Source organism: Cinclus cinclus, chromosome 32 (genome assembly GCF_963662255.1).
Source record: "Cinclus cinclus chromosome 32, bCinCin1.1, whole genome shotgun sequence".
NCBI lineage: Eukaryota > Metazoa > Chordata > Aves > Passeriformes > Cinclidae > Cinclus > Cinclus cinclus.
In genome coordinates this window covers 1,368,310-1,396,188 of record NC_085077.1, presented here as the reverse complement: position 1 = coordinate 1,396,188, position 27,879 = coordinate 1,368,310, and the positions used below count along the sequence as shown (strand labels likewise).

At 52.5% G+C, this 27,879-nt stretch overlaps 1 protein-coding gene across 1 annotated transcript; it reads right to left on the bottom strand.

Annotated features, from left to right (window-relative positions):
- Positions 1–27,879, bottom strand: WIZ (WIZ zinc finger). Its single transcript, XM_062511746.1, has 7 exons — positions 27,497–27,879; positions 19,712–20,103; positions 15,580–15,640; positions 12,103–14,363; positions 10,132–10,590; positions 2,723–2,881; positions 1–482 (listed from the first exon to the last, which is right to left on the bottom strand). The coding sequence occupies exons 1-7, from the start codon at positions 27,877–27,879 to the stop codon at positions 1–3; spliced, it is 4,197 nt and encodes a 1,398-aa protein (XP_062367730.1).

Here is a 27,879-nt window from a genome sequence, read left to right as displayed (position 1 = left end):
TTAAACCCCAATTAACCCCCACTCACTAAGATTGAGCGGCCCATCCTCCTCTCCCACCCAGCTGGGCTCGGCGGGCAGGGGGCTCAGCCCCAACTTGGCCCCTTTCTCCTCGGAGCCTTTCGGCGACGCCGGCAACGCCGCCGGCACCTTCTTGACCGCGCCGGGAGAACCGGGCTGCGCCAGGCACTTGGAAAAGCCCGGCGGGGATTTTATGGCTTTGTTCACCGAGCCCTCGGATTTGGGGAGGAGCAGGAGAGGTCGGGGCGCCGGCGGATCTTTGGGAGACGCCGATTTTTTGGCCAAGGCGGCGCCGTCGGGTTTGGTTTTGTGCCGGACCAGCTCGTAGAGGAGGTCGATGGGAGCGCCGGAGCTCTCGGACTCGGCGACGCCGAGCTGGCGCAGGTGGGAGCGGGCGTGGCTGGACAGGCCCTTGCGGGTCTCGAAGCAGGCGCCGCAAACCTCGCAGGTGGTGAGGCTGGGGGCTGGGAAATGGGGAAAAACGAGATGAAAACGAGATAAAAACGAGATAAAAATGAGATAAAAATGAGATTAAAATGAGATAAAAACGAGATAAAAACGAGATAAAAACGAGATAAAAATGAGATAAAAACGAGATAAAAACGAGATAAAAACGAGATAAAAATGAGATAAAAATGAGATAAATATGAGATAAAAATGAGATAAAAACGAGATAAAAATGAGATAAAAACGAGATTCAATTCAATGTCAGAATAAAGAGAAAAAACAGGGGTTAAAAATTCAACGGGATCAGTTCTGGGATTGGGATCAGTTCTGGGATTGGGATCAGTTCTGGGATTGGGATCTGGATTGGGATTGGGATCAGTTCTGGGATTGGGATCAGTTCTGGGATTGGGATCAGTTCTGGGATTGGGATCGGAGCAGGCGCCGCAAACCTCGCAGGTGGTGAGGCTGGGGGCTGGGAAATGGGGAAAAACGAGATGAAAACGAGATAAAAATGAGATAAAAATGAGATAAAAATGAGATAAAAACGAGTTAAAAATGAGATAAAAACGAGATTCAATTCAATGTCAGAATAAAGAGAAAAAACAGGGGTTAAAAATTCAACGGGATCAGTTCTGGGATTGGGATCAGTTCTGGGATTGGGATCAGTTCTGGGTTTGGGATCTGGATTGGGATTGGGATCAGTTCTGGGATTGGGATCAGTTCTGGGATTGGGATCAGTTCTGGGATTGGGATCAGTTCTGGGTTTGGGATCTGGATTGGGATTGGGATCAGTTCTGGGTTTGGGATCTGGATTGGGATTGGGATCAGTTCTGGGATTGGGATCAGTTCTGGGATTGGGATCAGTTCTGGGTTTGGGATCAGTTCTGGGTTTGGGATCTGGATTGGGATTGGGATCAGTTCTGGGATTGGGATCTGGATTGGGATTGGGATCAGTTCTGGGATTGGGATCAGTTCTGGGATTGGGATCAGTTCTGGGATTGGGATCTGGATTGGGATCAGTTCTGGGATTGGGATCAGTTCTGGGATTGGGATCAGTTCTGGGATTGGGATCAGGTCTGGGTTTGGGATCTGGATTGGGATCAGTTCTGGGATTGGGATCAGTTCTGGGATTGGGATCAGTTCTGGGTTTGGGATCTGGATTGGGATTGGGATCAGTTCTGGGATTGGGATCAGTTCTGGGTTTGGGATCAGTTCTGGGTTTGGGATCTGGATTGGGATCAGTTCTGGGATTGGGATCAGTTCTGGGATTGGGATCAGTTCTGGGTTTGGGATCAGTTCTGGGATTGGGATCAGTTCTGGGTTTGGGATCTGGATTGGGATTGGGATCAGTTCTGGGATTGGGATCAGTTCTGGGATTGGGATCAGTTCTGGGATTGGGATCTGGATTGGGATTGGGATCAGTTCTGGGATTGGGATCAGTTCTGGGATTGGGATCAGTTCTGGGATTGGGATCTGGATTGGGATTGGGATCAGTTCTGGGATTGGGATCAGTTCTGGGTTTGGGATCAGTTCTGGGTTTGGGATCTGGATTGGGATCGGTTCTGGGATTGGGATCCGTTCTGAGTTTGGGATCAGTTCTGGGTTTGGGATCTGGATTGGGATTGGGATCAGTTCTGGGATTGGAATCTGGATTGGGATCAGTTCTGGGTTTGGGATCTGGATTGGGATCAGTTCTGGGATTGGGATCAGTTCTGGGATTGGGATCAGTTCTGGATTGGGATCAGTTCTGGGATCGGGATCAGTTCTGGATTGGGATCAGTTCTGGGATCGGGATCTGGATTGGGATTGGGATCAGTTCTGGGATTGGGATCTGGATTGGGATCAATTCTGGCAGTTCTGGGTTTGGGATTTGGATTGGGATTGGGATCAGTTCTGGGATTGGGATCAGTTCTGGGTTTGGGATCAGTTCTGGCTTTGGGGTCGGAGCTGGCGCCGCAAACCTTGTACGTGGTCAGGGCAGGGGCTGAGGAAAATGGGGAAAAAAATAAAGCAAAAAATCAATACCAGGATCAAGAGCAAAAGCAGGAGTTGCAAAATAAAAGAGAAAAATAGAAAAAAAAAAATAAAAGGGGGGGAAACAGGGATAAACCTGGTGCCGGAGTGGGGGAAACGAGGGGAGGAAAGCCAGGAGCTGACCCCGGGGAATTGTGCTGCACCCCCAGCCCCACCTGAGCAGGACGAGCCCCCCTCGTTAACTCCGCGTTCATGAAGGGCCCCGTGCCAGGGAAATGCTCACCTTTGGAATCCTGGGGCTCAGCTTTGCTGCCGGGGGGCTCTGGGGACAGCTTGGAGCCCAGGCGGGGCGGGGGGGGCTCCAGGGCTGAGCTTTTTTTGGGGATGGGAGGAGGGGACGTCACCTCCACGGCCACCAGATCGTCCTGGTCAGGAGCCAGCACTGCAGGGAAGGGGGAAATAAATCAGGGATTGGGGTTTGGGGGGGTTCTGAGGGGTTTGGGGTGTTCCAGGGGGGATCTGGGGTGATCCAGGTGGGGTTCAGGGTGATCCAGGTGGGATTTGGGGTGATCCAGGGGGGATTTGGGGTGATCCAGGTGGAAACTGGGGTGATCCAGGTGGGAGCTGGGGTGATCCAGGTGGGATTTGGGGTGATCCAGGGGGGAACTGGGGTGATCCAGGTGGGGTTCGGGGTGATCCAGGTGGGATTTGGGGTGATCCAGGTGGGGTTTGGGGTGATCCAGGTGGGATTTGGGGTGATCCAGGTGGGGTTTGGGGTGATCCAGGTGGGGTTTGGGGTGATCCAGACGGGGTTTGGGGTGATCCGGGGGGGAACTGGGGTGATCCAGGTGGGGTTCGGGGTGATCCAGACGGGGTTCGGGGTGATCCGGGGGGGAATTGGGGTGTCCCACGTGGGGTTCGGGGTGATCCAGGTGGGATTTGGGGTGATCCAGGTGGGGTTTGGGGTGATCCAGGTGGGGTTCGGGGTGATCCAGGTGGGGTTTGGGGTGATCCAGGTGGGGTTTGGGGTGATCCAGGTGGGATTTGGGACGTCCCAGGTGAATTTTAGGACGTTCCAGGTGGATTTTGGGATGTCCCAGGTGGGATTTGGGATGTCCCAGGTGGGATTTGGGACATTCCAAGGTGTGTTTGGAGCTGCTCCACGGTGAATTTGGGGACAGGGACAGCGTCACATCCCTGCAGGGAGGGGACAGGGACAGGGGCCACCAGGAAAGGGGACAGGTCCCTGAGGGGACAGGACAGAGAAAGTGACAGTGACAGGGGTGATGACATCAGGGAGGGGACACAGAGAGGTGACAGCTCCCAGCAGGGAGGGGACAGGGTGGTGGCATCTCCCTGAGGGGACAGGACAGGGGTGTGACAGGTCCTAAGGGGGAGGGGACAGGGACAGTGCCAGGTGTCACCAGGAGAGGGGACAGGTCCCTAAAGGGGAGGGGACAGGGACAGTGCCAGGTGTCACCAGGAGAGGGGACAGGTCCCTGAGGGGACAGCCAGAGATGGTGGCAGGTCCCTAAGGGGAGGGGACGGGGACAGTGCCAGGTGTCACCAGGAGAGGGGACAGGGACAGTGCCAGGTGTCACCAGGGAGGTGACACAGAGAGGTGACATCTCCCAGCAGGGGACAGGACACAGACAGTGCCAGGTCCCTAAGGGGAGGGGACAAGGTGAGAGGGCAGGAGAAGGGACAGGGACGGGCTGGGGACAGGGCTGGGGACACCCCGGGACTCTCCCGGTGACATCCCGGGATTCTCCCGGGGACAGGGCTGGGGACACCCCGGGATTCTCCCGGGGACAGGGCTGGGGACACCCGGGGACTCTCTCGGTGACACCCCGGGACTCTCCCGGTGACACCCCGGGATTCTCCTGGGGACACTCCGGGATTCTCCCGGTGACCCCTCGGGATTCTCCCGCTGCCCCCCCCGCCCTCCTCCCCCGATCTGGGATCCGCGGTCCCGCTCCGAGCGAACCGAACCGAACCGAACCGAACCGAACCGAACCGAGCCCGGAGAACCCCGAATCATCCGCAGGACCCCACAAAGAACCCGCGGCCTCACCGGGAGCTCGGGCCCGGGGCCCCGAACCGGGAACCGCATCCCGGGGATCCCGCAGGGACAAAGCCGGGCCCGGGGCCGGGACAAAGGAGGAGGGCGGCGGCTCCAAGGCCGAGGCCTCCCGGAGCCCTGCGGGGCTCCACCGGCAGCAAAGCAGCCCCGAGCTCGGGCCCGGCCGAAGCGGCCGCGAGCGGGGAGAGCCGTGAGGGGAGAACGGGGGCGGGGGAGGAGTGAGGGAGGGTGGGGGGGGGGGGGGGGCGCGGCGCGGCGGGTCCCGAAACGTGAGGGGACGAGGAATCGAGGGAGGCTCTCACCCGGCTCGGGAGCGACCGGGGGCTCGGGGTCACCGTCCCCGCCTCGATCGCGGTCTCGGGGCCGCGGAGCCGCCGCCGCTTTGGTGACTTTGGGCGGCGGGGAGGCGGCGGCCGAGGCCGAGGTGGAGGCCGCCATCTTGGGGCACGGCGCACGCGGGGGAGAAACGGGCAGGGCACAGAGGAGAGCGCCGAGAGGGGAGAGAATGAACAGGGGAGAGAAATGGAGAGAGGAGAGAATCGAACGGGAACGGGGAGAGCAATGGAGAGAGGGGAGAATGGAACTGGGAGAGAATGGAACTGGGAGAGAAATGGAACTGGGAGAGAAATGGAACTGGGAGAGAATGGAACTGGGAGAGAATGGAACTGGGAGAGAATGGAACTGGGAGAGAAATGGAACTGGGAGAGAATGGAACTGGGAGAGAATGGAACTGGGAGAGAAATGGAACTGGGAGAGAAATGGAACTGGGAGAGAAATGGAACTGGGAGAGAATGGAACTGGGAGAGAATGGAACTGGGAGAGAAATGGAGAGAGGGGAGAATGGAACTGGGAGAGAAATGGAACTGGGAGAGAAATGGAACTGGGAGAGAATGGAACTGGGAGAGAATGGAACTGGGAGAGAATGGAGAGAGGGGAGAATGGAACTGGGAGAGAAAAGGAACTGGGAGAGATTGGAACTGGGAGAGAAATGGAACTGGGAGAGAATGGAACTGGGAGAGAAATGGAACTGGGAGAGAATGGAACTGGGAGAGAATGGAACTGGGAGAGAATGGAACTGGGAGAGAATGGAACTGGGAGAGAAATGGAACTGGGAGAGAATGGAACTGGGAGAGAATGGAACTGGGAGAGAAATGGAACTGGGAGAGAAATGGAACTGGGAGAGAATGGAACTGGGAGAGAATGGAACTGGGAGAGAATGGAACTGGGAGAGAATGGAGAGAGGGGAGAATGGAACTGGGAGAGAAATGGAACTGGGAGAGAATGGAACTGGGAGAGAAATGGAGAGAGGGGAGAATGGAACTGGGAGAGAATGGAACTGGGAGAGAAATGGAACTGGGAGAGAATGGAACTGGGAGAGAATGGAACTGGGAGAGAAATGGAACTGGGAGAGAATGGAACTGGGAGAGAATGGAACTGGGAGAGAATGGAACTGGGAGAGAAATGGAACTGGGAGAGAATGGAACTGGGAGAGAATGGAACTGGGAGAGAAATGGAACTGGGAGAGAAATGGAACTGGGAGAGAAATGGAACTGGGAGAGAATGGAACTGGGAGAGAATGGAACTGGGAGAGAAATGGAGAGAGGGGAGAATGGAACTGGGAGAGAAATGGAACTGGGAGAGAAATGGAACTGGGAGAGAATGGAACTGGGAGAGAATGGAACTGGGAGAGAATGGAGAGAGGGGAGAATGGAACTGGGAGAGAAATGGAACTGGGAGAGATTGGAACTGGGAGAGAAATGGAACTGGGAGAGAATGGAACTGGGAGAGAAATGGAACTGGGAGAGAATGGAACTGGGAGAGAATGGAACTGGGAGAGAATGGAACTGGGAGAGAAATGGAACTGGGAGAGAATGGAACTGGGAGAGAATGGAACTGGGAGAGAATGGAACTGGGAGAGAAATGGAACTGGGAGAGAATGGAACTGGGAGAGAATGGAACTGGGAGAGAATGGAACTGGGAGAGAATGGAGAGAGGGGAGAATGGAACTGGGAGAGAAATGGAACTGGGAGAGAATGGAACTGGGAGAGAAATGGAGAGAGGGGAGAATGGAACTGGGAGAGAATGGAACTGGGAGAGAAATGGAACTGGGAGAGAATGGAACTGGGAGAGAATGGAACTGGGAGAGAATGGAACTGGGAGAGAAATGGAACTGGGAGAGAATGGAACTGGGAGAGAATGGAACTGGGAGAGAATGGAACTGGGAGAGAATGGAACTGGGAGAGAAATGGAACTGGGAGAGAATGGAACTGGGAGAGAATGGAACTGGGAGAGAAATGGAACTGGGAGAGAAATGGAACTGGGAGAGAAATGGAACTGGGAGAGAATGGAACTGGGAGAGAATGGAACTGGGAGAGAAATGGAGAGAGGGGAGAATGGAACTGGGAGAGAAATGGAACTGGGAGAGAAATGGAACTGGGAGAGAATGGAACTGGGAGAGAATGGAACTGGGAGAGAATGGAGAGAGGGGAGAATGGAACTGGGAGAGAAATGGAACTGGGAGAGATTGGAACTGGGAGAGAAATGGAACTGGGAGAGAATGGAACTGGGAGAGAATGGAACTGGGAGAGAATGGAACTGGGAGAGAATGGAGAGAGGGGAGAATGGAACTGGGAGAGAATGGAACTGGGAGAGAAATGGAACTGGGAGAGAATGGAACTGGGAGAGAATGGAACTGGGAGAGAATGGAACTGGGAGAGAAATGGAACTGGGAGAGAAATGGAACTGGGAGAGAATGGAACTGGGAGAGAATGGAACTGGGAGAGAAATGGAGAGAGGGGAGAATGGAACTGGGAGAGAATGGAACTGGGAGAGAAATGGAACTGGGAGAGAATGGAACTGGGAGAGAATGGAGAGAGGGGAGAATGGAACTGGCAGAGAAATGGAACTGGGAGAGAATGGAACTGGGAGAGAAATGGAACTGGGAGAGAAATGGAACTGGGAGAGAATGGAACTGGGAGAGAAATGGAACTGGGAGAGAATGGAACTGGGAGAGAAATGGAACTGGGAGAGAAATGGAACTGGGAGAGAATGGAACTGGGAGAGAATGGAACTGGGAGAGAAATGGAACTGGGAGAGAATGGAGAGAGGGGAGAATGGAACTGGGAGAGAAATGGAACTGGGAGAGAATGGAACTGGGAGAGAATGGAACTGGGAGAGAATGGAACTGGGAGAGAAATGGAACTGGGAGAGAAATGGAACTGGGAGAGAATGGAACTGGGAGAGAATGGAACTGGGAGAGAATGGAGAGAGGGGAGAATGGAACTGGGAGAGAATGGAACTGGGAGAGAAATGGAACTGGGAGAGAATGGAACTGGGAGAGAATGGAACTGGGAGAGAATGGAGAGAGGGGAGAATGGAACTGGGAGAGAATGGAACTGGGAGAGAATGGAACTGGGAGAGAATGGAGAGAGGGGAGAATGGAACTGGGAGAGAAATGGAACTGGGAGAGAAATGGAACTGGGAGAGAAATGGAACTGGGAGAGAAATGGAACTGGGAGAGAATGGAACTGGGAGAGAATGGAACTGGGAGAGAATGGAGAGAGGGGAGAATGGAACTGGGAGAGAATGGAACTGGGAGAGAAATGGAACTGGGAGAGAAATGGAACTGGGAGAGAATGGAACTGGGAGAGAAATGGAACTGGGAGAGAATGGAACTGGGAGAGAAATGGAACTGGGAGAGAAATGGAACTGGGAGAGAAATGGAACTGGGAGAGAAATGGAACTGGGAGAGAATGGAACTGGGAGAGAATGGAACTGGGAGAGAAATGGAACTGGGAGAGAAATGGAACTGGGAGAGAAATGGAACTGGGAGAGAAATGGAACTGGGAGAGAATGGAACTGGGAGAGAAATGGAACTGGGAGAGAAATGGAACTGGGAGAGAATGGAACTGGGAGAGAAATGGAACTGGGAGAGAATGGAACTGGGAGAGAAATGGAACTGGGAGAGAAATGGAACTGGGAGAGAATGGAACTGGGAGAGAATGGAACTGGGAGAGAATGGAACTGGGAGAGAAATGGAACTGGGAGAGAATGGAACGGGAACGGGGGAGAGCAGCAGAGCATCGAGCAGGAACCAGGATGGAGAAGGATTGGGGAAATTTTTTGGGAGGGGGGCAGAACTTGGGAATTTTGGGCGTGGGGAAATTGGGAATCTGGGGGGATTTGGGAATTTGTTCGGGAAATTGGGGATTTGGGGGGAGTTTGGGGGAGAAAATTGGGAATTTGGGAGAGAAATTGGGAATTCTGGGGGGGGGAAAGGGAGAATTGGGGGGGAGTTTGGAGAATTTTGGGGGGATTTTTGGGAATTTTGGGGGGATTTTTGGGAATTTTGGGGAGGAAAAGGGGGAACGTTGGGGAAATTTGGGGGATAAAATGAGGATATTTGTGGGGAAATAGGGGGAATTTGGGTATGGGAGTATCTTGGATTTTGTGGATTTAGGGATTCAGATCTCCAGGTTTTTATGGATTTGGAATTAAAACACCTTGGATTTCCAATGCCCAAAATTCCCAAACCCTGAGGACACCAAAATCCCAAATTCATCCCCAAAATTCCCAAGCCCTGATGACAAATTTATCCTAAACTTTTTCCCAAAATGCCCCAAAATCTCCACCCCAAATTCTCCATTCCCAGGCTGATCCCGCAGAATTCCCGACACCTTCCCAAGATGAAACCTCCAAAATCCCCAAGGCCCTGATGACACCAAAACCCCAAATTTAGCCCCAAAATTCCCAAACCATGGATCCAGAGGGGCTCCTCCTTCAGCCCCAAAATCCCAAATTTATTCCAAAACTTCCAAATCCCCCCAAAATTTACGTTCCCAGGCTGATCCCACAGAATTCGTGACACTTTTCCAAGATAAGTTCCCCAAAATTCGCAAGCCCTGATGACACCAAAATCCCAAAATTTTCCCTAAAACTCCCAAGCCCTGATGACACCAAAATCCCAAAATTTTCCCCAAAACTCCCAAGCCCTGATGACACCAAAATCCCAAAATTTTCCCCAAAACTCCCAAGCCCTGATGACACCAAAATCCCAAAATTTTCCCCAAAACTCCCAAGCCCTGATGACACCAAAATCCCAAAATTTTCCCTAAAACTCCCAAGCCCTGATGACACCAAAATCCCAAAATTTTCCCTAAAACTCCCAAGCCCTGATGACACCAAAATCCCAAAATTTTCCCCAAAACTCCCAAGCCCTGATGACACCAAAATCCCAAAATTTTCCCCAAAACTCCCAAGCCCTGATGACACCAAAATCCCAAAATTTTCCCCAAAACTCCCAAGCCCCGATGACACCAAAATCCCAAAATTTTCCCTAAAACTCCCAAGCCCTGATGGCACCAAAATCCCAAAATTTTCCCCAAAACTCCCAAGCCCTGATGACACCAAAATCCCAAAACCTTTCCCCAAAATCTCCACCCCAAAAATCTCCATCCCCAGGCTGATCCCGCAGAATTCCCGACACCTTCCCAAGATAAAACCCCCAAAATCCCCACGGCCCCGACGGCACCAAAACCCCAAATTTATCCCCAAAAACCCCGCGCCCACCCCCCCGGCATTCCCAAATTTCGCATTTTGGGATCGCTCACCGTTCCTGTAGGGCAGCAGGAGCTCGTCCCCGGCCCAGCCCGGCGGGAACGGCGACGCCAAATTCCGGTGAGGATCCCGGTGAAGATCCCGGTGAAGATCCCGGTGAAGATCCCGGTGAGGATCTCCAGGATCCCGGTGAGGATCCCAGTTCTGATCCCGGTTCTGATCGAGGTCGAAATCCCGGCTCTGATCCCAACTGTGATCCCGGTTGGGATCGCCGGGATCCCGGAGATCGCCGGGGGACGGGACCAGCGCCCGGAGCAGCGCGGGGTTCTCGGAGGAGGTGGCCAGGAGCTCCTTGAGGATGTGGATGGGGGACACGGTGAGCTCCCAGTTGGTGATGCCGAAATCGCGCAGGTGAGCGCGGGCGTGGCTCGACAGCCCCGCCCTGGTGTCGAAACCCGCGCCGCAGAACTCGCAGCGCATCAGGCTGAAGGTGCCCGGGTCGAAGTTGGCCACTGGAAATGAGGGGAGGGGGTCAGTGATGGCAACGGGGCCACCAAAAATCACCCGGGGCCGCCAAAAAATCCCCGTTAAAATCCCAAAAAAAAAAAAAAATCACACCAAAAACGACCAAAAACACCCCAAAATCCACCCCATGAGGCTGAAGGTGCCCGGGTCGAAGTTGGCCACTGGAAATGAGGGGAGGGGGTCAGTGATGGCAACGGGGCCACCAAAAATCACCCGGGGCCGCCAAAAAATCCCCGTTAAAATCCCAAAAAAAAAAAAAAATCACACCAAAAACGACCAAAAACACCCCAAAATCCACCCCATGAGGCTGAAGGTGCCCGGGTCGAAGTTGGCCACTGGAAATGAGGGGAGGGGGTCAGTGATGGCAACGGGGCCACCAAAAATCACCCGGGGCCGCCAAAAAATCCCCGTTAAAATCCCAAAAAAAAAAAAAAATCACACCAAAAACGACCAAAAACACCCCAAAATCCACCCCATGAGGCTGAAGGTGCCCGGGTCGAAGTTGGCCACTGGAAATGAGGGGAGGGGGTCAGTGATGGCAACGGGGCCACCAAAAATCACCCGGGGCCACCAAAAAAATCACCAGGATCCCAAAAAAAGAAGCTTTTTGGAAAGCAGAAATTTGTTACGAACTCCCTTCAAAAAAATCAAGAATTAGGCACAAAACTCCTTTTTTGAGCCGAAAGTTGGCACAAACTCCCTTCCAAAATCAGAAATTTGGTTCGAACCCCTTTTGAAAAAAACCAGAAATTTGGCACAAAATCCCTTCACAAATCAAGAACTCGTTAGCAACGCCCTTCGAAAATTTGGACTTTGGCACAAACTCCCTTTTAAAGTCAAGGAATTCCGAAGAACTCCCTTCAAATATCAACAATTTGTCACAAACTCCCTTTTGAGAACCAAAATTCGGCACAAACTCCTTTTTAGAGGAGAAATTTGGCACAACCTCCCTTCAAAAATCAAGAATTTGGCACAAAATCCCTTCAAAAATCAACAATTCCTCACTACCTCCCTTCAACAATCACGAATTTGGCAAAATCTCCTTTTCAGAGCCAAAATTTGGCACAAAATCCCCTTTAAAAAAAAAAAATCAAGAATTCGGCACAATCTCCCTTCAAAAATCAACAATTCGGCCCAAATTCCTTTTTACAGACGAAATTCGGCACAAACTCCCTTCAAAATTCAACGGCACGGTAAAAACTGCCTTTAAAAAATGAAGAATTCGGCACAAACTCCCCATAAAAATCAAGAATTCGGCACAAACTCCTTTTTAGAGCCAAAATTCGGCACCCGCTCCCTTTTAAAAACCAAGAATTCGGCACAAACTCCCTTTAAAAGATCAAGAGTTCGGCACAAACTCCTTCGCAGAGCCGAAATTTCGGCACAACCTCCCTTCAAAAATTAAGAATTTGGCCCCAACTCCCTTCAAAAAAAAAAAAAAAAAATCAGAAATTCGCCACGCCCTCCCTTGGAAAACCCAAGGGCTCGTCCCAAAGCACCTTTTTTCTTCTTCTTCTGGAAGGAGAACTTCTGCTCGATGGCCTTGACCTCCTCGGCCGAGATGAAGTGCCGCACGTTGTAGCTGACGCCGACGCGGTTCAGGTGGCCCCGCACGTGGTTGGCCAAGCCGATGCCGTTGTGGAATCGGTCGGGGCAGTACGGACATTTCCTCTCCTCGTTCTTCAGCATGGCGGACTCGGACCCCAGCAGCTCCTCCAGTTCCAGGGGACCTTCCAGCGGCGAATCCAACAGCAGAACGTCCAAAGGAAGGTGTTCTTCCAGCGCCGCGTCCCGCGCCGGCGGAGGTTTTTTCTTGGGCGGTTTCCCCCGCGGTCTTTTGGCGGTTTTGGCGCGCCCGGTCAACTCTTCCAGCACCACCACGGGCACCGTCATCCGTAATTGGCGGCGTTGTTCCTCCGTGGCCGCCTCCGTGCTCCTCAAGGTCGCCCTGAACGCTCTCTTGAGTTCCAACGCCGCCGGCGGAACGGCGGCGGCGCCGCCGAGCTCCGTCTCCTCCTCCTCGCCGTCGCAGGGCGGCGCCCACGAGCGCCGCCGTTCCTCGTGGTGATCCCGGAGGTTTTCCCCGTCCTCTTCCAGCTGTTGGGTGGCCGCTCTCTTCCTCAACAGCTGCAAGGTTGAGTGGGAATAAACTTTGGGTGAGGAAAATCCGGCAAAACCCAGGTTCGGTTGGGAATACGGCGCCGCTTTCCTGGCGTGCTGGAACCCCTGCGGATCCTTCTTGGTGGCTCCGTTGCTTTTGTCCGACCTCGCGTGGCCCAACCCGAAGGTGGGATCGTAAAGCGACGAGCTTTCCCGGGACGGGGGCGGGAAAAGCCGCTCGGTTTTGCCGAAAAATTCCACGGTGGGTCGGGTGGGGCTGTAGGAATCGCGGCTGGTGCCGGGCTGGTTGGGATCGTCCTGGAAGGCGTCGGGTTGCCAGGAAAAGTGGGAATGGGCGTATCCGAGGTGCTCCTTGAGGACGTGCTCGTTGGGCGCCGGGAAGCCGCACAGGACGCAGGCGCTCGGCGTTTTGCCGGGCGGCGCCGCGGCCGCCGGCAGCTCCTCGGCGTGGAAAGGTTTGTAGAGACCGTGCCCGGCGCCGTCGCGGAGCTCTCCGAAAATCCCGGCGCTCCTGGAAGCGTGCTCCTTCCTCTCCTTGACGTGCATCTTGGCGTGCTGCACGAAGATTTTGGAAGAGTTCGTGCCGAAAACGCATTTGGGGCACTGCAGCCGCGCGTCCCGCCCTTCATCCGGGAACTCGTTCAGCTTTTGGATCTCCTCGATGATTTTTTCCCGAGATTCTCGGTGCAACCTCTTGTGCTGCTCCAACGCCGCCGGGTCGCCGAACGCCCAACCGCACTCGCCGCAGCAGAACCGGCACTGACCGGCGGCGTCGGCGCCGCGCTGGGCGCCGCGGTTGTGTTGGAGCATGTGCTCCAGCAGGTGTTCTTTACGGCGGAAATAAACGCTGCACTCGATGCAGGTGAACACGCCGGCGTTGTCGTCCTGCTCCGACTCTTCCGTTTTGGTTGGATCTTCCAGAACCACGTACGGCTGCACCTCCACCGCGTAGGAACCGCACGGCGCCGAGTCCGGCGCCGGCAGCAATCGCTCCACGGAATCCTCGGCGTTCACCGTCCACGACTGTTTACCCACCACGTCGAGTTTTGGCAGCGTCCATTCGGGTGCGGCGTCCAGACCGGGAAAATCCGCTTCGGCTCGGTGGATCTCCGAGGGTTTGGTTTTGGATTTGGATTTGGACAGCAGCGATTTTCGGAACGCCGGCGTGGTTTCCCGGTGGAAAACCGAGCCGGACGCGACATCCGGCACTTGGTGGAGATCCTGGAACGCCGGGCTCGGACTCCTGGTGGTCCTGGAGATCCACTCCAACCTCTGGACTCCTCTCCGAGATTTTTCCGGCTGCTCCGTGCCGAGCCCTTCCGGTTGCTTTGGTTCATTTCGGGGATATTCCTCTTCTTCCTCTTCCTCCTCTTCCGGTGGAGGTTTGGGAGATTCCAGCGCCGCGGTTCCGGATTCCGGCTCCTCCCGGTCGCTGTCCGGCGGCTCGGCCGGGTCCAGCAGGGAGAACGGCGATGCCGGACGTTCCTCGGAACCGGACGCTCTCTCTAAAGTGCTTTTATCCGTCTCTTGTCCCGGCCGGCCGGACACGTCCCAGGACGCGGCAACGGCCGCGGCCACGCCCCGCAGCTCCAGCCGGAACGGCGCCCGCCGGAATTCCGGGGGATCCTCGGCACCGGGGCTGGAAGGGAATTACGGGGGTGAAAAACGGGGGTTTGGGAAAAAAGAACTGGGGGGGTGGGGAGGGGGAAACTGGGATGGATCCAAGGAACTGGGATGGAACTGGGATGGATCCAAGGGGAACTGGGATGGATCCAAGACTGGGATTGATCCAGGGGAACTGGGATGGATCCAAGGGGAACTGGGATGGATCCAAGGGGAACTGGGATGGATCCAAGAGAACTGGGATGGAACTGGGATGGATCCAAGAGAACTGGGATGGATCCAAGGGGAACTGGGATGGATCCAAGAGAACTGGGATGGATCCAAGGGGAACTGGGATGGATCCAAGAGAACTGGGAGGGAACTGGGATGGATCCAAGGGGAACTGGGATGGATCCAAGGGGAACTGGGATGGATCCAAGGGGAACTGGGATGGATCCAAGAGAACTGGGATGGAACTGGGATGGATCCAAGGGGAACTGGGATGGATCCAAGAGAACTGGGATGGAACTGGGATGGATCCAAGGGGAACTGGGATGGATCCAAGGGGAACTGGGATGGATCCAAGGGGAACTGGGATGGAACTGGGATGGATCCAGGGGGAACTGGGATGGATCCAAGGGGAACTGGGATGGAACTGGGATGGATCCAAGAGAACTGGGATGGATCCAAGACTGGGATTGATCCAGGGGAACTGGGATGGATCCAAGGGGAACTGGGATGGAACTGGGATGGATCCAGGGGGAACTGGGATGGATCCAAGGGGAACTGGGATGGAACTGGGATGGATCCAAGAGAACTGGGATGGATCCAAGACTGGGATTGATCCAGGGGAACTGGGATGGATCCAAGGGGAACTGGGATGGATCCAAGGGGAACTGGGATGGATCCAAGAGAACTGGGATGGAACTGGGATGGATCCAAGGGGAACTGGGATGGATCCAAGGGGAACTGGGATGGATCCAAGAGAACTGGGATGGATCCAAGACTGGGATTGATCCAGGGGAACTGGGATGGATCCAAGGGGAACTGGGATGGATCCAAGGGGAACTGGGATGGATCCAAGAGAACTGGGATGGAACTGGGATGGATCCAAGGGGAACTGGGATGGATCCAAGGGGAACTGGGATGGATCCAAGAGAACTGGGATGGAACTGGGATGGATCCAGGGAAATCCAGGATGGCTCCAGGTGACTCGTGGCCGTTCCCGGCCGCTCCGTCCCTCGGGAACTCACCCGAGCTGTGTCCGGTGCGGCGCGGCCGGGACGGCTCCGGACAGGGCGGGGTCGGGCTCATCTGGAAAACACGGAAAACACCAGGCTCAGTCAACGGCGATGGCGTTTTCCGAGGAAAACCGCAAGGCCGGGAGCATTCCTAAAGAAATTCCCGGCACAGCCGGTCCCGGCGCTGTGGCTCCTGCCGGGCTCGGTGCTGGATCGCCGAGCCTGGCGGATGGAGAAACGTTCCTGAGGAGTTTAATGGGAAGGATCCGGGGGGGAGAGATCCCATAATCTCAGAGATCCTGATATCCCAGAGATCCCGTAATCCCAGAGACTCCGTAATCCCACAGATCCCGTAATCCCAGAGACCCCGTTATCCCAGAGATCCCGTAATCCCAGAGATCCCGTAATCCCACAGATCCCGTAATCCCAGAGACCCCGTAATCCCAGAGACACCGTAATCCCAGAGACACCGTAATCCCAGAGATCCCGTAATCCCAGAGATCCCGTAATCCCAGAGATCCCGTAATCCCAGAGATCCCGTAATCCCAGAGACTCCGTTATCCCACAGATCCCGATATCCCACAGATCCCGTAATCCCAGAGATCCCGTAATCCCAGAGACCCCATAATCCCAGAGATCCTGTAATCCCAGAGACCCCGTAATCCCAGAGACCCCGTAATCCCACAGACCCCGTAATCCCAGAGACCCCGTAATCCCACAGATCCCGTAATCCCACAGATCGTGTTTTCCTGTTATCCCCACAGATCCCGCAATCCCAGATCCAAAATTCCATCCCAGTGGCAGCGAGAGCAGTTGGGTGGTGGCCGCTGAGTTGGCATCCAGCCAAACCCAACCCAACCAACTCAACGCAACCCAACTCAACCCAACCTAACCCAACCCAATCCATCCACACCCAACCCAACTCAACCCAACAAACCAAACCCAACTCAACCCAACAAAACCCATCCCAACCAAACTCAACCAACCCAACCAAACCCAACTCAACCCAACAAAACCCATCCCAACCAAACTCAACCAACCCAACCAAACCCAACTCAACCCATCCCAACCAAACCCAACCCAACTCAACCCATCCCAATCAAACCCAACCAACCCAACCAAACTGAACCCAACAAACCAAACCCAACTCAACCCAACAAAACCCATCCCAACCAAACTCAACCAACCCAACCAAACCCAACTCAACCCAACAAAACCCATCCCAACCAAACTCAACCAACCCAACCAAACCCAACTCAACCCAACCAAACCCATCCCAACCAAACTCAACCAACCCAACAAAACCCATCCCAACCAAACCAAGCTCAACCCAACCGAAACAAACCAAACCAAACCCAAACCAAGTGAACTCAGCCCCACCAATCACAACCCAACTCAATCCATCCTAACCAAACTCGACCAAACCCAACCCAAACATGGAACTTTTCAACCGTGGAATAATTAAGTTTGGAAAAGAAGATTTTGACTCCCCAAAATCCCTGTGGAAACACAAAAAAGCAGGAATTCCATTCCCCGCACCCAGCCCAGTGCCGAACCCAACCAACCGCCCCAAATTTGGCACTTCCAGCTCCAAGGACCACCCACGTCAAGGTCCAAGGACACCCCAAAACTGGGATTTTACTGCCCCAAAACTGAGATTTTGGGATTTCACGGCCCCAAAACCAGGATTTTCCAACCCCAAACAAGGATTTTTGTATTTTGGGATTTTGGGACTTTCCAGCCCCAAACCCTCGTCCTACTTTGGGAAATCCCAAAGCTCTCCTGGTGTTTCCCCCACAGGATTTATTTTTAAACTGTGGCCCCATTCCAGCTCAGTTGGGAATTTGGGAATTTGGGATTCATTTATAGCACGGCAGGAGCTCCGCACCTGAGTCCCGGCCCAAATTTTGGGATAAAAAACCAAAAAAAAATTGGTTCTGGACATGGGGGGAGGGCATGGTGGGCGTTGTGGTCAGGAGCTCCTGACCCCCAAAAATTTGGGAAGAGTTTCTGACCCCAAAAAGCTTTGGGAAAAGTTCCTGATCCCCCAAAAACTTGGGAAGAGCTCCTAACCCCAAAGAGATTTGGGAACAGTTTCTGATCCCCCCCAAAAAATGGGGAAAGCCACTGACCCCAAAAAGTCTCCGGGAAGATTTCCCAAAGTCCCCAAAAAGATTTGGGGAAAGTTCCTGACCCCAAAAAGATTTGGGAAAAGCCATCACCCCGAACACGGTTCCGGCCACCCAGTGACCCCAAACACGGCTCCGGCCACTCCCTGACCACAGCTCTGTCCACCCAGTGACCCCAACAAGAACAACAACACGGGAACCGAGAGCGTCACCGAGAGAACAGAACAATGTAACCGAGAGAACCAACGGCACCAAGGGGCAATGTCAATGCCAAGAGCGTCACCGAGAGAGAGAGACACCACCAGGAGAAGCAGCACCAGCACCAAACCACCAGCACCGTCACCAAACCACCAACACCGTCACCGAACCACCAGCACCGTCACCGAACCACCAGCACCGTCACCGAACCACCAACACCGTCACCGAACCACCAGCACCGTCACCGAACCACCAGCACCGTCACCGAACCACCAGCACCGTCACCGAACCACCAGCACCGTCACCGAACCACCAGCACCGTCACCAAACCACCAACACCGTCACCGAACCACCAGCACCGTCACCAAACCACCAACACCGTCACCGAACCACCAGCACCGTCACCGAACCACCAACACGGTCACCGAACCACCAGCACCGTCACCGAACCACCAGCAACGTCACCGAACCACCAGCAACGTCACCGAACCACCAACACCGTCACCGAACCACCAGCACCGTCACCAAACCACCAACACCGTCACCGAACCACCAGCACCGTCACCGAACCACCAACACGGTCACCGAACCACCAGCACCGTCACCGAACCACCAGCAACGTCACCGAACCACCAGCAACGTCACCGAACCACCAACACCGTCACCGAACCACCAGCACCGTCACCGAACCACCAGCCCCGTCACCAAACCACCAACACCATCACCGAACCACCAACACCGTCACCGAACCACCAGCCCCGTCACCAAACCACCAACACCATCACCGAACCACCAACACCGTCACCGAACCACCAGCACCGTCACCGAACCACCAACACCGTCACCGAACCACCAGCACCGTCACCGAACCACCAACACCGTCACCAGACCAACACCAGGAGACCCAGCACCATCACCAAGAGAGCCAACCCTCACCATAAACCATCCTGGTGCCACCATTGGGTAAGGTCAACAGAACCGACACAACCCAGCGAACTGACCAAACCAACCAAACCAAACCCACCGAACTGACCAAACCAACCAAACCAAACTGTCTGAACCAAACCAACAGAACTGACCAAACCAACCAAACCAAACCCACCGAACTGACCAAACCAACCAAACCAAACCCACCGAACTGACCAAACCAACTGAACCAAACTGTCTGAACCAAACCAACAGAACTGACCAAACCAACCAAACCAAACCCACCGAACTGACCAAACCAACCAAACCAAACCCACCGAACTGACCAAACCAACCGAACCAAACTGACTGAACCAAACCAACAGAACTGACCAAACCAACCAAACCAAACTGACTGAACCAAACCAACAGAACTGACCAAACCAACCAAACCAAACCCACCGAACTGACCAAACCAACCAAACCAAACCCACCGAACTGACCAAACCAACCAAACCAAACTGACTGAACCAAACCAACAGAACCAACCAAACCCACCAAACCAACTGAACCAAACCAACCAAACTGACTGAACCAACCCAACCCAACTGACTGAACCAAACCAACCAAACAGAACCGACCAAACCCAACTGACTGAACCAAACCAACCAAACCAACTGAACCAACCAAACCAATAGAACCAACCAAACCGACTGAACCAACCCAACTCAACTGACTGAACCAAACCAACCAAACAGAACCGACCAAACCCAACTGACTGAACCAAACCAACCAAACCAACAGAACCGACCAAACCAACCAAACCAACCCAACCCAACCAAAGCAAACCAAACCAACTTAACCAACCCAACCGCGGCGCGCCCGCAGTCGTTCCCACCCCCGGCACTCACCGGCCTCGTCGTGCGCTTCCAGGGCCACGTCGGGCTCGTGCCGGGCCAGCGAGAAGAAATCAGGCTCGTCCCTGAGCTCGGGCCCCTTGCCCTGGCGGCTCACGGCCACCAGCTCCTCCACGCCGTAGAACGTCTCCTCCTCCTCCTCCTCCAGCTCCGTCTCGGCGCCGGACGGCGCCGCGCTCTCCGGCGCCGTTTTGGCATCTCGAAGGAAGGCGGTTCCGGAACGTTCCGGCTCGCCGAAACCATCCGGGTCGGTCTCGGGGGACATGGGGAGGGCTCTGCCTCCGCCGGCGCGGCGCTCGGAGAACGCCGGCACGCTCTCGTCCATCCCGCGGCGAGGCGGCGGAGCCGATCGGAACGGCGCGCGGCGCCGGCACTCCGCCGAAAACCTGCGGGAAGAGGGGGAAAAAAAAGGGGAGAAAATGAGAAAAATGGGAAGGGTTTGGGTTTGGGTGTCACCAAAAATGGCCAAAATGTGGTTACGGCATCCCCAGCTACGTGTCGGGATGAGATGAAGGAAGATGGTGCCACGGAATTCCAAAAAAAATCGAAGGGATTCATCGTTCATGCCGAAAAGTTTGATCTCGGTGTTGGGATTTTGGGGAATTTGAAGGAAAATGAGGATTTGGGATCCTGGAATGAGCTGGAGGGGAGGGGAATTTCCTCCTGGGAAAAGATTTGGAGACTGCTGGGAGGGGGAAGAAGTTAAAACCAGGTTAAAGTGGGGTTAAACCCAGGTTAAACTGGGTTCAAACAGGTTAAACTGGGTGAAACTGGGGTTAAGACCAGGATAAAACCAGGTTAAAACCAGGTTAAACCACAGTTAGAACCAGGTTAAAAAGAGCTAAAATAAAGGTTAAACCAGAGTAAAACCAGGTTAAACTGGGTTCAAACAGGTTAAACTGGGTGAAACTGGGGTTAAGACCAGGATAAAACCAGGTTAAAACCACGGTTAAAACCAGGTTAAACCACAGTTAGAACCAGGTTAAAAAGAGCTAAAATAAAGGTTAAACCAGAGTAAAACCAGGTTAAACTGGGTTCAAACAGGTTAAACTGGGTGAAACTGGGGTTAAGACCAGGATAAAACCAGGTTAAAACCAGGATAAAACCAGGTTAAAACCACGGTTAAAACCAGGTTAAACCACAGTTAGAACCAGGTTAAAAAGAGCTAAAATAAAGGTTAAACCAGAGTAAAACCAGGTTAAAACCACGTTAAATTTGGTTTCAAACCAGCTTAAAACAAAGTTAAACCAGGCTTAAAAACAGGTTAAACTGGGCTTAAAATCAGGTTCAAACCAGGTTGAAATCCAAGTTAAAACGAGTTAAACCGGGTTTAAAACCAGGTCAAAACCAGGTCAAAACCAGGTTAAAACCAGGTTAAAAGCAGGTTAAACTCAGCTGAACCAAGTTTAAAACCAGGTTAAAACCAGGTTAATCCGGGTTTAAATACCAGGTTAAAAACAGGTTAAGCCTGGTTTAAAACCAGGTTAAAACTTGGTTAAAACCCTGTTAATCCGGGTTTAAAACCAGGTTAAACCAGGGTTAAAACCACGCAGGCTCCCCTGAAATTATTCACTCCCAAATCAGCTTTTCCTGCCCCAAAAGGTGTGAATTAAAACAAATCCAGAGAAATGAAAGTGGTACCTTTGTTAATTAAAGAAATAAAGAAATTCATTTCAGAGAAATGAAAAAATCCCAAATCACCTTTTCCTGCCCTAAAAAAAAAAAAGTGGGAAATAAAACAATCCAGGTGAAAACAAAGACCCCAAAATCAGCTTTTTCAGCCTTAAAAAAAGTGGGAATTAAAACAATTCCAGAGAAATAAAAGACCCCAAATCACTTTTTCCTGCCCTAAAAAAAGGGGAGAATTAATCCAGGTGAAATAAAGATCCCAAAATCACCTTTTCCTGCCCTAAAAAAAAAAAAAAAAAAAAAAAAAAGTGGGAATTAAAAGAATTCCAGTGAAATGCAGGCGGATCCTGGAGCAGGGCGGGTCAGAGCCGCACCCGGGAAGGGAAAAAAACGGGAAAATGAGGAGGGAAAAGGTGAAAAAAACCCGGGAATTGTCAGCTCCGGGTGGGGATGGAGGAGGAGGAGGAGGAGGAAGAGACGAAAATTAATCTTTAATTCTAAAATTAATCCTGCAAAGGGAGAGGGAACGGCAGCAGCTGGAGCAGGAGATTCCAGCAGGGAGGGAGCAGAAGCAGAGAAAATCCCAAATCCCAAATCCAAAGTGGAGTAAAATCCCAAATCCAAAGTGGAGTAAAATCCCAAATCTAAACTGGAGTAAAATCCCAAATCCCAAACTGGAGTAAAATCCCAAATCCCAAACTGGAGTAAAATCCCAAATCCAAACTGGAGTAAAATCCCAAATCCAAAGTGGAGTAAAATCCCAAATCCAAAGTGGAGTAAAATCCCAAATCTAAACTGGAGTAAAATCCCAAATCCAAACTGGAGTAAAATCCCAAATCCCAAACTGGAGTAAAATCCCAAATCCAAACTGGAGTAAAATCCCAAATCCAAACTGGAGTAAAATCCCAAATCCCAAAGTGGAGTAAAATCCCAAATCCAAACTGGAGTAAAATCCCAAATCCCAAACTGGAGTAAAATCCCAAATCCAAAGTGGAGTAAAATCCCAAATCCCAAAGTGGAGTAAAATCCCAAATCCAAACTGGAGTAAAATCCCAAATCCAAACTGGAGTAAAATCCCAAATCCAAACTGGAGTAAAATCCCAAATCCAAACTGGAGTAAAATCCCAAATCCCAAACTGGAGTAAAATCCCAAATCCAAAGTGGAGTAAAATCCCAAATCCAAACTGGAGTAAAATCCCAAATCCCAAACTGGAGTAAAATCCCAAATCCAAACTGGAGTAAAATCCCAAATCCAAACTGGAGTAAAATCCCAAATCCCAAACTGGAGTAAAATCCCAAATCCAAAGTGGAGTAAAATCCCAAATCCAAACTGGAGTAAAATCCCAAATCCCAAAGTGGAGTAAAATCCCAAATCCCAAACTGGAGTAAAATCCCAAATCCAAAGTGGAGTAAAATCCCAAATCCCAAAGTGGAGTAAAATCCCAAATCCCAAAGTGGAGTAAAATCCCAAATCCAAACTGGAGTAAAATCCCAAATCCCAAACTGGAGTAAAATCCCAAATCCCAAACTGGAGTAAAATCCCAAATCCAAACTGGAGTAAAATCCCAAATCCCAAACTGGAGTAAAATCCCAAATCCTAAACTGGAGTAAAATCCCAAATCCTAAACTGGAGTAAAATCCCAAATCTAAACTGGAGTAAAATCCCAAATCCAAAGTGGAGTAAAATCCCAAATCCAAACTGGAGTAAAATCCCAAATCCCAAAGTGGAGTAAAATCCCAAATCCAAACTGGAGTAAAATCCCAAATCCCAAACTGGAGTAAAATCCCAAATCCAAACTGGAGTAAAATCCCAAATCCAAACTGGAGTAAAATCCCAAATCCCAAACTGGAGTAAAATCCCAAATCCTAAACTGGAGTAAAATCCCAAATCCTAAACTGGAGTAAAATCCCAAATCCAAAGTGGAGTAAAATCCCAAATCCAAACTGGAGTAAAATCCCAAATCCCAAACTCAGAGCAAACCCCAAACTGGAATTTTTTGGGATAAAAAACACAGAATAAAGGGAATTTTTTGGGATAAAAAACAGACAATAAATGGAATTTTTTGGGTTAAAAAACAGAGAATAAATGGAATTTTTTGGGATAAAAAACAGAGAATAAAGGGAATTTTTTGGGATAAAAAACAGAGAATAAAGGGATTTTTTTGGGATAAAAACAGGCAATAAAGGGAATTTTTTGGGATAAAAAACAGAGAATAAATGGAATTTTTTGGGATAAAAAACAGAGAATAAAGGGAATTTTTTGGGATAAAAAACAGAGAATAAAGGGAATTTTTTGGGATAAAAAAGAGACAATAAATGGAATTTTTTGGGATAAAAAACAGAGAATAAAGGGAATTTTTTGGGATAAAAAAGAGACAATAAATGGAATTTTTTGGGATAAAAAACAGACAATAAAGGGAATTTTTTGGGATAAAAAACAGAGAATAAAGGGAATTTTTTGGGATAAAGAGCCAGGGGATAAAGGAATTTTTCTCAGGATAAAAACAAGAATTGGAATTTTCTCTTCCACCAGGTCCCAGCTGAGGATCCCGCACATTCCATGGAATTTTTCCTCCTCCTCCCCCTCCCCCCAGCCACATTCCCAAGGTCCTGGAAATTTTCTGGAATTTTTCCTTTTTTTTTTTTTTTTTTTCTTTTTTTTAACTTTCCCAGAGTTTTTTCCTCCTTTTCCCCACATTTTTTTTCCCTGAATTTTTTCCCTGTTTTTTTTTTCCCTGAATTTTTTTCCCTCTTTTTTTTTTCCCTGATTTTTTTTCCCTTTTTTTTTAATTCCCCCAATTTTTTTTCCTCCTTTTCCCCACATTTTTTCCCCTGATTTTTTTTCCCTTTTTTTTTCCCCTGAATTTTTTTCCCTTTTTTTTTTAATTCCCCCAATTTTTTTTCCTCCTTTTCCCCACATTTTTTTCCCTGAATTTTTTTCCCTGAATTTTTTCCCTTTTTTTTTCTCCCCCAATTTTTTTTCCTCCTTTTCCCCACATTTTTTTCCCCACATTTTTTTCCCTGATTTTTTTCCCTTTTCTTTTTACTCCCCCATTTTTCCTCCTTTTCCCCACATTTTTTTTCCCGGAATTTTTTTCCCTGTTTTTTTACCCTGATTTTTTTTCCCTTTTTTTTTTTTACTCCCCCAATTTTTTTTCCTCCTTTTCCCCACATTTTTTTCCCTGAATTTTTTCCCTTTTTTTTTTTACTCCCCCAATTTTTTTTCCTCCTTTTCCCCACATTTTTTTCCCTGAATTTTTTCCCTTTTTTTTTTCTCCCCCAATTTTTTTTCCTCCTTTTCCCCACATTTTTTTCCCCACATTTTTTTCCCTGAATTTTTTTCCCTGTTTTTTTACCCTGATTTTTTTCCCTTTTTTTTTTTTTTACTCCCCCAATTTTTTTTCCTCCTTTTCCCCACACTTTGTCCCCTGAATTTTTTTTTCCCCTGATTTTTTTTCCCCCCCCTCTTTCCCCACAAGGGGAAAATAGAAACACACACCCCCCCCCCCCCCCCCCCCCGGAACACGATCCCCAAATAATTCTGGGAATTTTTAACGAGGTTGTTGAGCCCAAAATTGGAATTTTTTGTTTTTAAATCCACACGGGGGGATCTTCCCAAGCTGCTCCGAAAATGCTGAAATTCCAGCGCCGAGGGATTCTTTGGGATCCGCAGGGAATTCGGGTCTGGGGTCCCAAAGGGGATCCCAAAGGTCCTGGATGATCCCAAAGGGGATCCCAAAGGTCCTGGATGATCCCAAAGGGGATCCCAAAGGTCCAGGATGATCCCAAAACCCCTCCAGGAGATCCTGGACGATCCCAAAGGGGATCCCAAAGGTCCTGGATGATCCCAAAGGGGATCCCAAAGGTCCTGGATGATCCCAAAGGTGCTCCAGGAGGTCCTGGATGATCCCAAAACCCCTCCAGGAGATCCTGGATGATCCCAAAGGGGATCCAGGAGGTCCTGGATGATCCCAAAGGGGATCCCAAAGGTCCTGGATGATCCCAAAACCCCTCCAGGAGATCCTGGATGATCCCAAAGGGGATCCCAAAGGTCCTGGATGATCCCAAAGGGGATCCAGGAGATCCTGGATGATCCCAAAGGTGCTCCAGGAGGTCCTGGATGATCCCAAAACCCCTCCAGGAGGTCCTGGACAATCCCAAAGGGGATCCCAAAGGTCCTGGACGACCCCAAAGGGGATCCCAAAGGTCCTGGATGATCCCAAAGGGGATCCAGGAGATCCTGGACGATCCCAAAACCCCTCCAGGAGATCCTGGATGATCCCAAAGGGGATCCCAAAGGTCCTGGATGATCCCAAAACCCCTCCAGGAGATCCTGGACGATCCCAAAGGTGCTCCTGAGTAATCTCAGGGATGATCCAGGATGATCCCAAAGCTGATCCAAGGGGCTGGGATTAACCCAAAGCTGCTCCAGAAGGTCCAGGATGATCCCAAAGGTGACCCAGGAGATCCTGGATGATCCCAAAGGTGCTCCAGGAGATCCTGGACGATCCCAAAGGTGACCCAAAGGTGTCTGGATGATCCCAAAGAAGGTCTGGGAGATCCAGGACGATCCCAAAGGTGATCCCAGGACGATCCCAAAGGTGATCCCAGGACGATCCCAAAGGTGATCCCAGGACGATCCCAAAGGTGATCCCAGTGAAGACCCCAAAGGTGATCCCAGGACGATCCCAAAGGTGATCCCAGTGAAGACCCCAAAGGTGATCCAGGACAATCCCAAAGGTGCTCCAAGAAGTCCAGGATGTTCCCAAAGCTGCCCCAGGATGATTCCAAGGATGATCCAGGATGATCCCAAAGGTGTTTCAAGGGACTGGGATGATCCCAAAACCGCTCCAGGAAACCCAAGATGATCCCAAAGGTGCTCCAGGAAGTCCAGAATGATCCCAAAGGTGACCCAAAGGTGTCTGGATGATCCCAAAGAAGGTCTGGGAGATCCAGGACGATCCCAAAGGTGATCCCAGGATGATCCCAAAGGTGATCCCAGGATGATCCCAAAGGTGATCCCAGGACAATCCCAAAGGTGATCCCAGGACGATCCCAAAGGTGATCCCAGTGAAGACCCCAAAGGTGATCCCAGGACGATCCCAAAGGTGATCCAGGACGATCCCAAAGGTGATCCCAGGACGATCCCAAAGGTGATCCCAGGACGATCCCAAAGGTGATCCCAGTGAAGACCCTGCCCTGCCCAGCCCCCAGCTCGGGGCTTCTCCTGGACAGAGCCCCCCCTGCACACCTGGATCCACCTGGATCTTCCTACAGCCCCCCCCCTGCACACCTGGATCCACCTGGATCACCTCACAAACCCCTCCCCACTCATGTCCCCCACAGATCCCTCCTCATCTGGACCCCCTCACAGACCCCACACAGCCACTCCTCACCTGGATCCCCCCATCTGAGTCTCCTCCTCACCTGAAATCCCTCACAGACCCCTCCTCACCTGTGTCCCCTCATGATCCCCTCACCTGGATCCCCCCATCTGAGTCTCCTCCTCACCTGGATCCCCTCACCTGGATCCCCTCACAGACCCCTCCTCACCTGTGTACCCTCACCTGGATGCCCTCACAGACCCCTCCTCACCTGTGTACCCTCACCTGGATGCCCTCACAGACCCCTCCTCACCTGTGTGCCCTCACCTGGATGCCCTCACAGACCCCTCCTCACCTGTGTACCCTCACCTGGATGCCCTCACAGACCCCTCCTCACCTGTGTGCCCTCACCTGGATGCCCTCACAGACCCCTCCTCACCTGTGTACCCTCACCTGGATGCCCTCACAGACCCCTCCTCACCTGGATCCCCTCACGATTCCCTCACCTGTGTGCCCTCACCTGGATGCCCTCACGGTCCCCCCCTTCCCGCGCCCCCTCCGCCATCCCAACACCCGCCCGCACCTCACACCTGTCCCTATCCCTGTCCCGGTCCCGGTCCCCCCTCCCGGTCCACCGGGACCCACCTGGGCCCTCTCCGGTGCCGTCCCCGCCCCGGTGTCCCCCCCCTCCACCCTTCAGCACCCGGGCCGGGGTCGGTCCGAGGGGGTCGGGGGGTGTCAGTTCCCGCTCCGCGCTCCCCCCGGGCCCTCCCGCCGCTCCCGGGCCCTCCCGCCCCGCCGTGCCCCCCTCAGCCCCGCTACTCACCGGACCGGGCCCCCGGGGCCGCGCCCGCGGGGCCGCTCCCGCTCAGCGGCACCGCCGCCACCTCCGCGCCGGGGCCATGGCGTCCTGAAGAAGCGGCCCGGAGTCCTGCCCGCTCCTGCTGCGAGTCCCGGTGCTGCTCCCGGTCCTTGTCCCGGTCCCGGTCCCGGTCCCGCCGCCTGCGCCGCTCCGGCCTCTCCCCCGCCCCCCTCCCGCCGGCGGGGCCTGACTACGTCACGCCGCGCGCGACCGGCCCGCCGCCGACATCTTGAGGGGGGGGGCGGCGGCGGCGAACGGGGCCGCGGTGGCGGCGATGAGGGGCCCGGTGAAGACGCGGGGCCCGGCGGGGAAGCGGGAGGAGCCGCAGCCGCCGCCGCCGCCGCCAT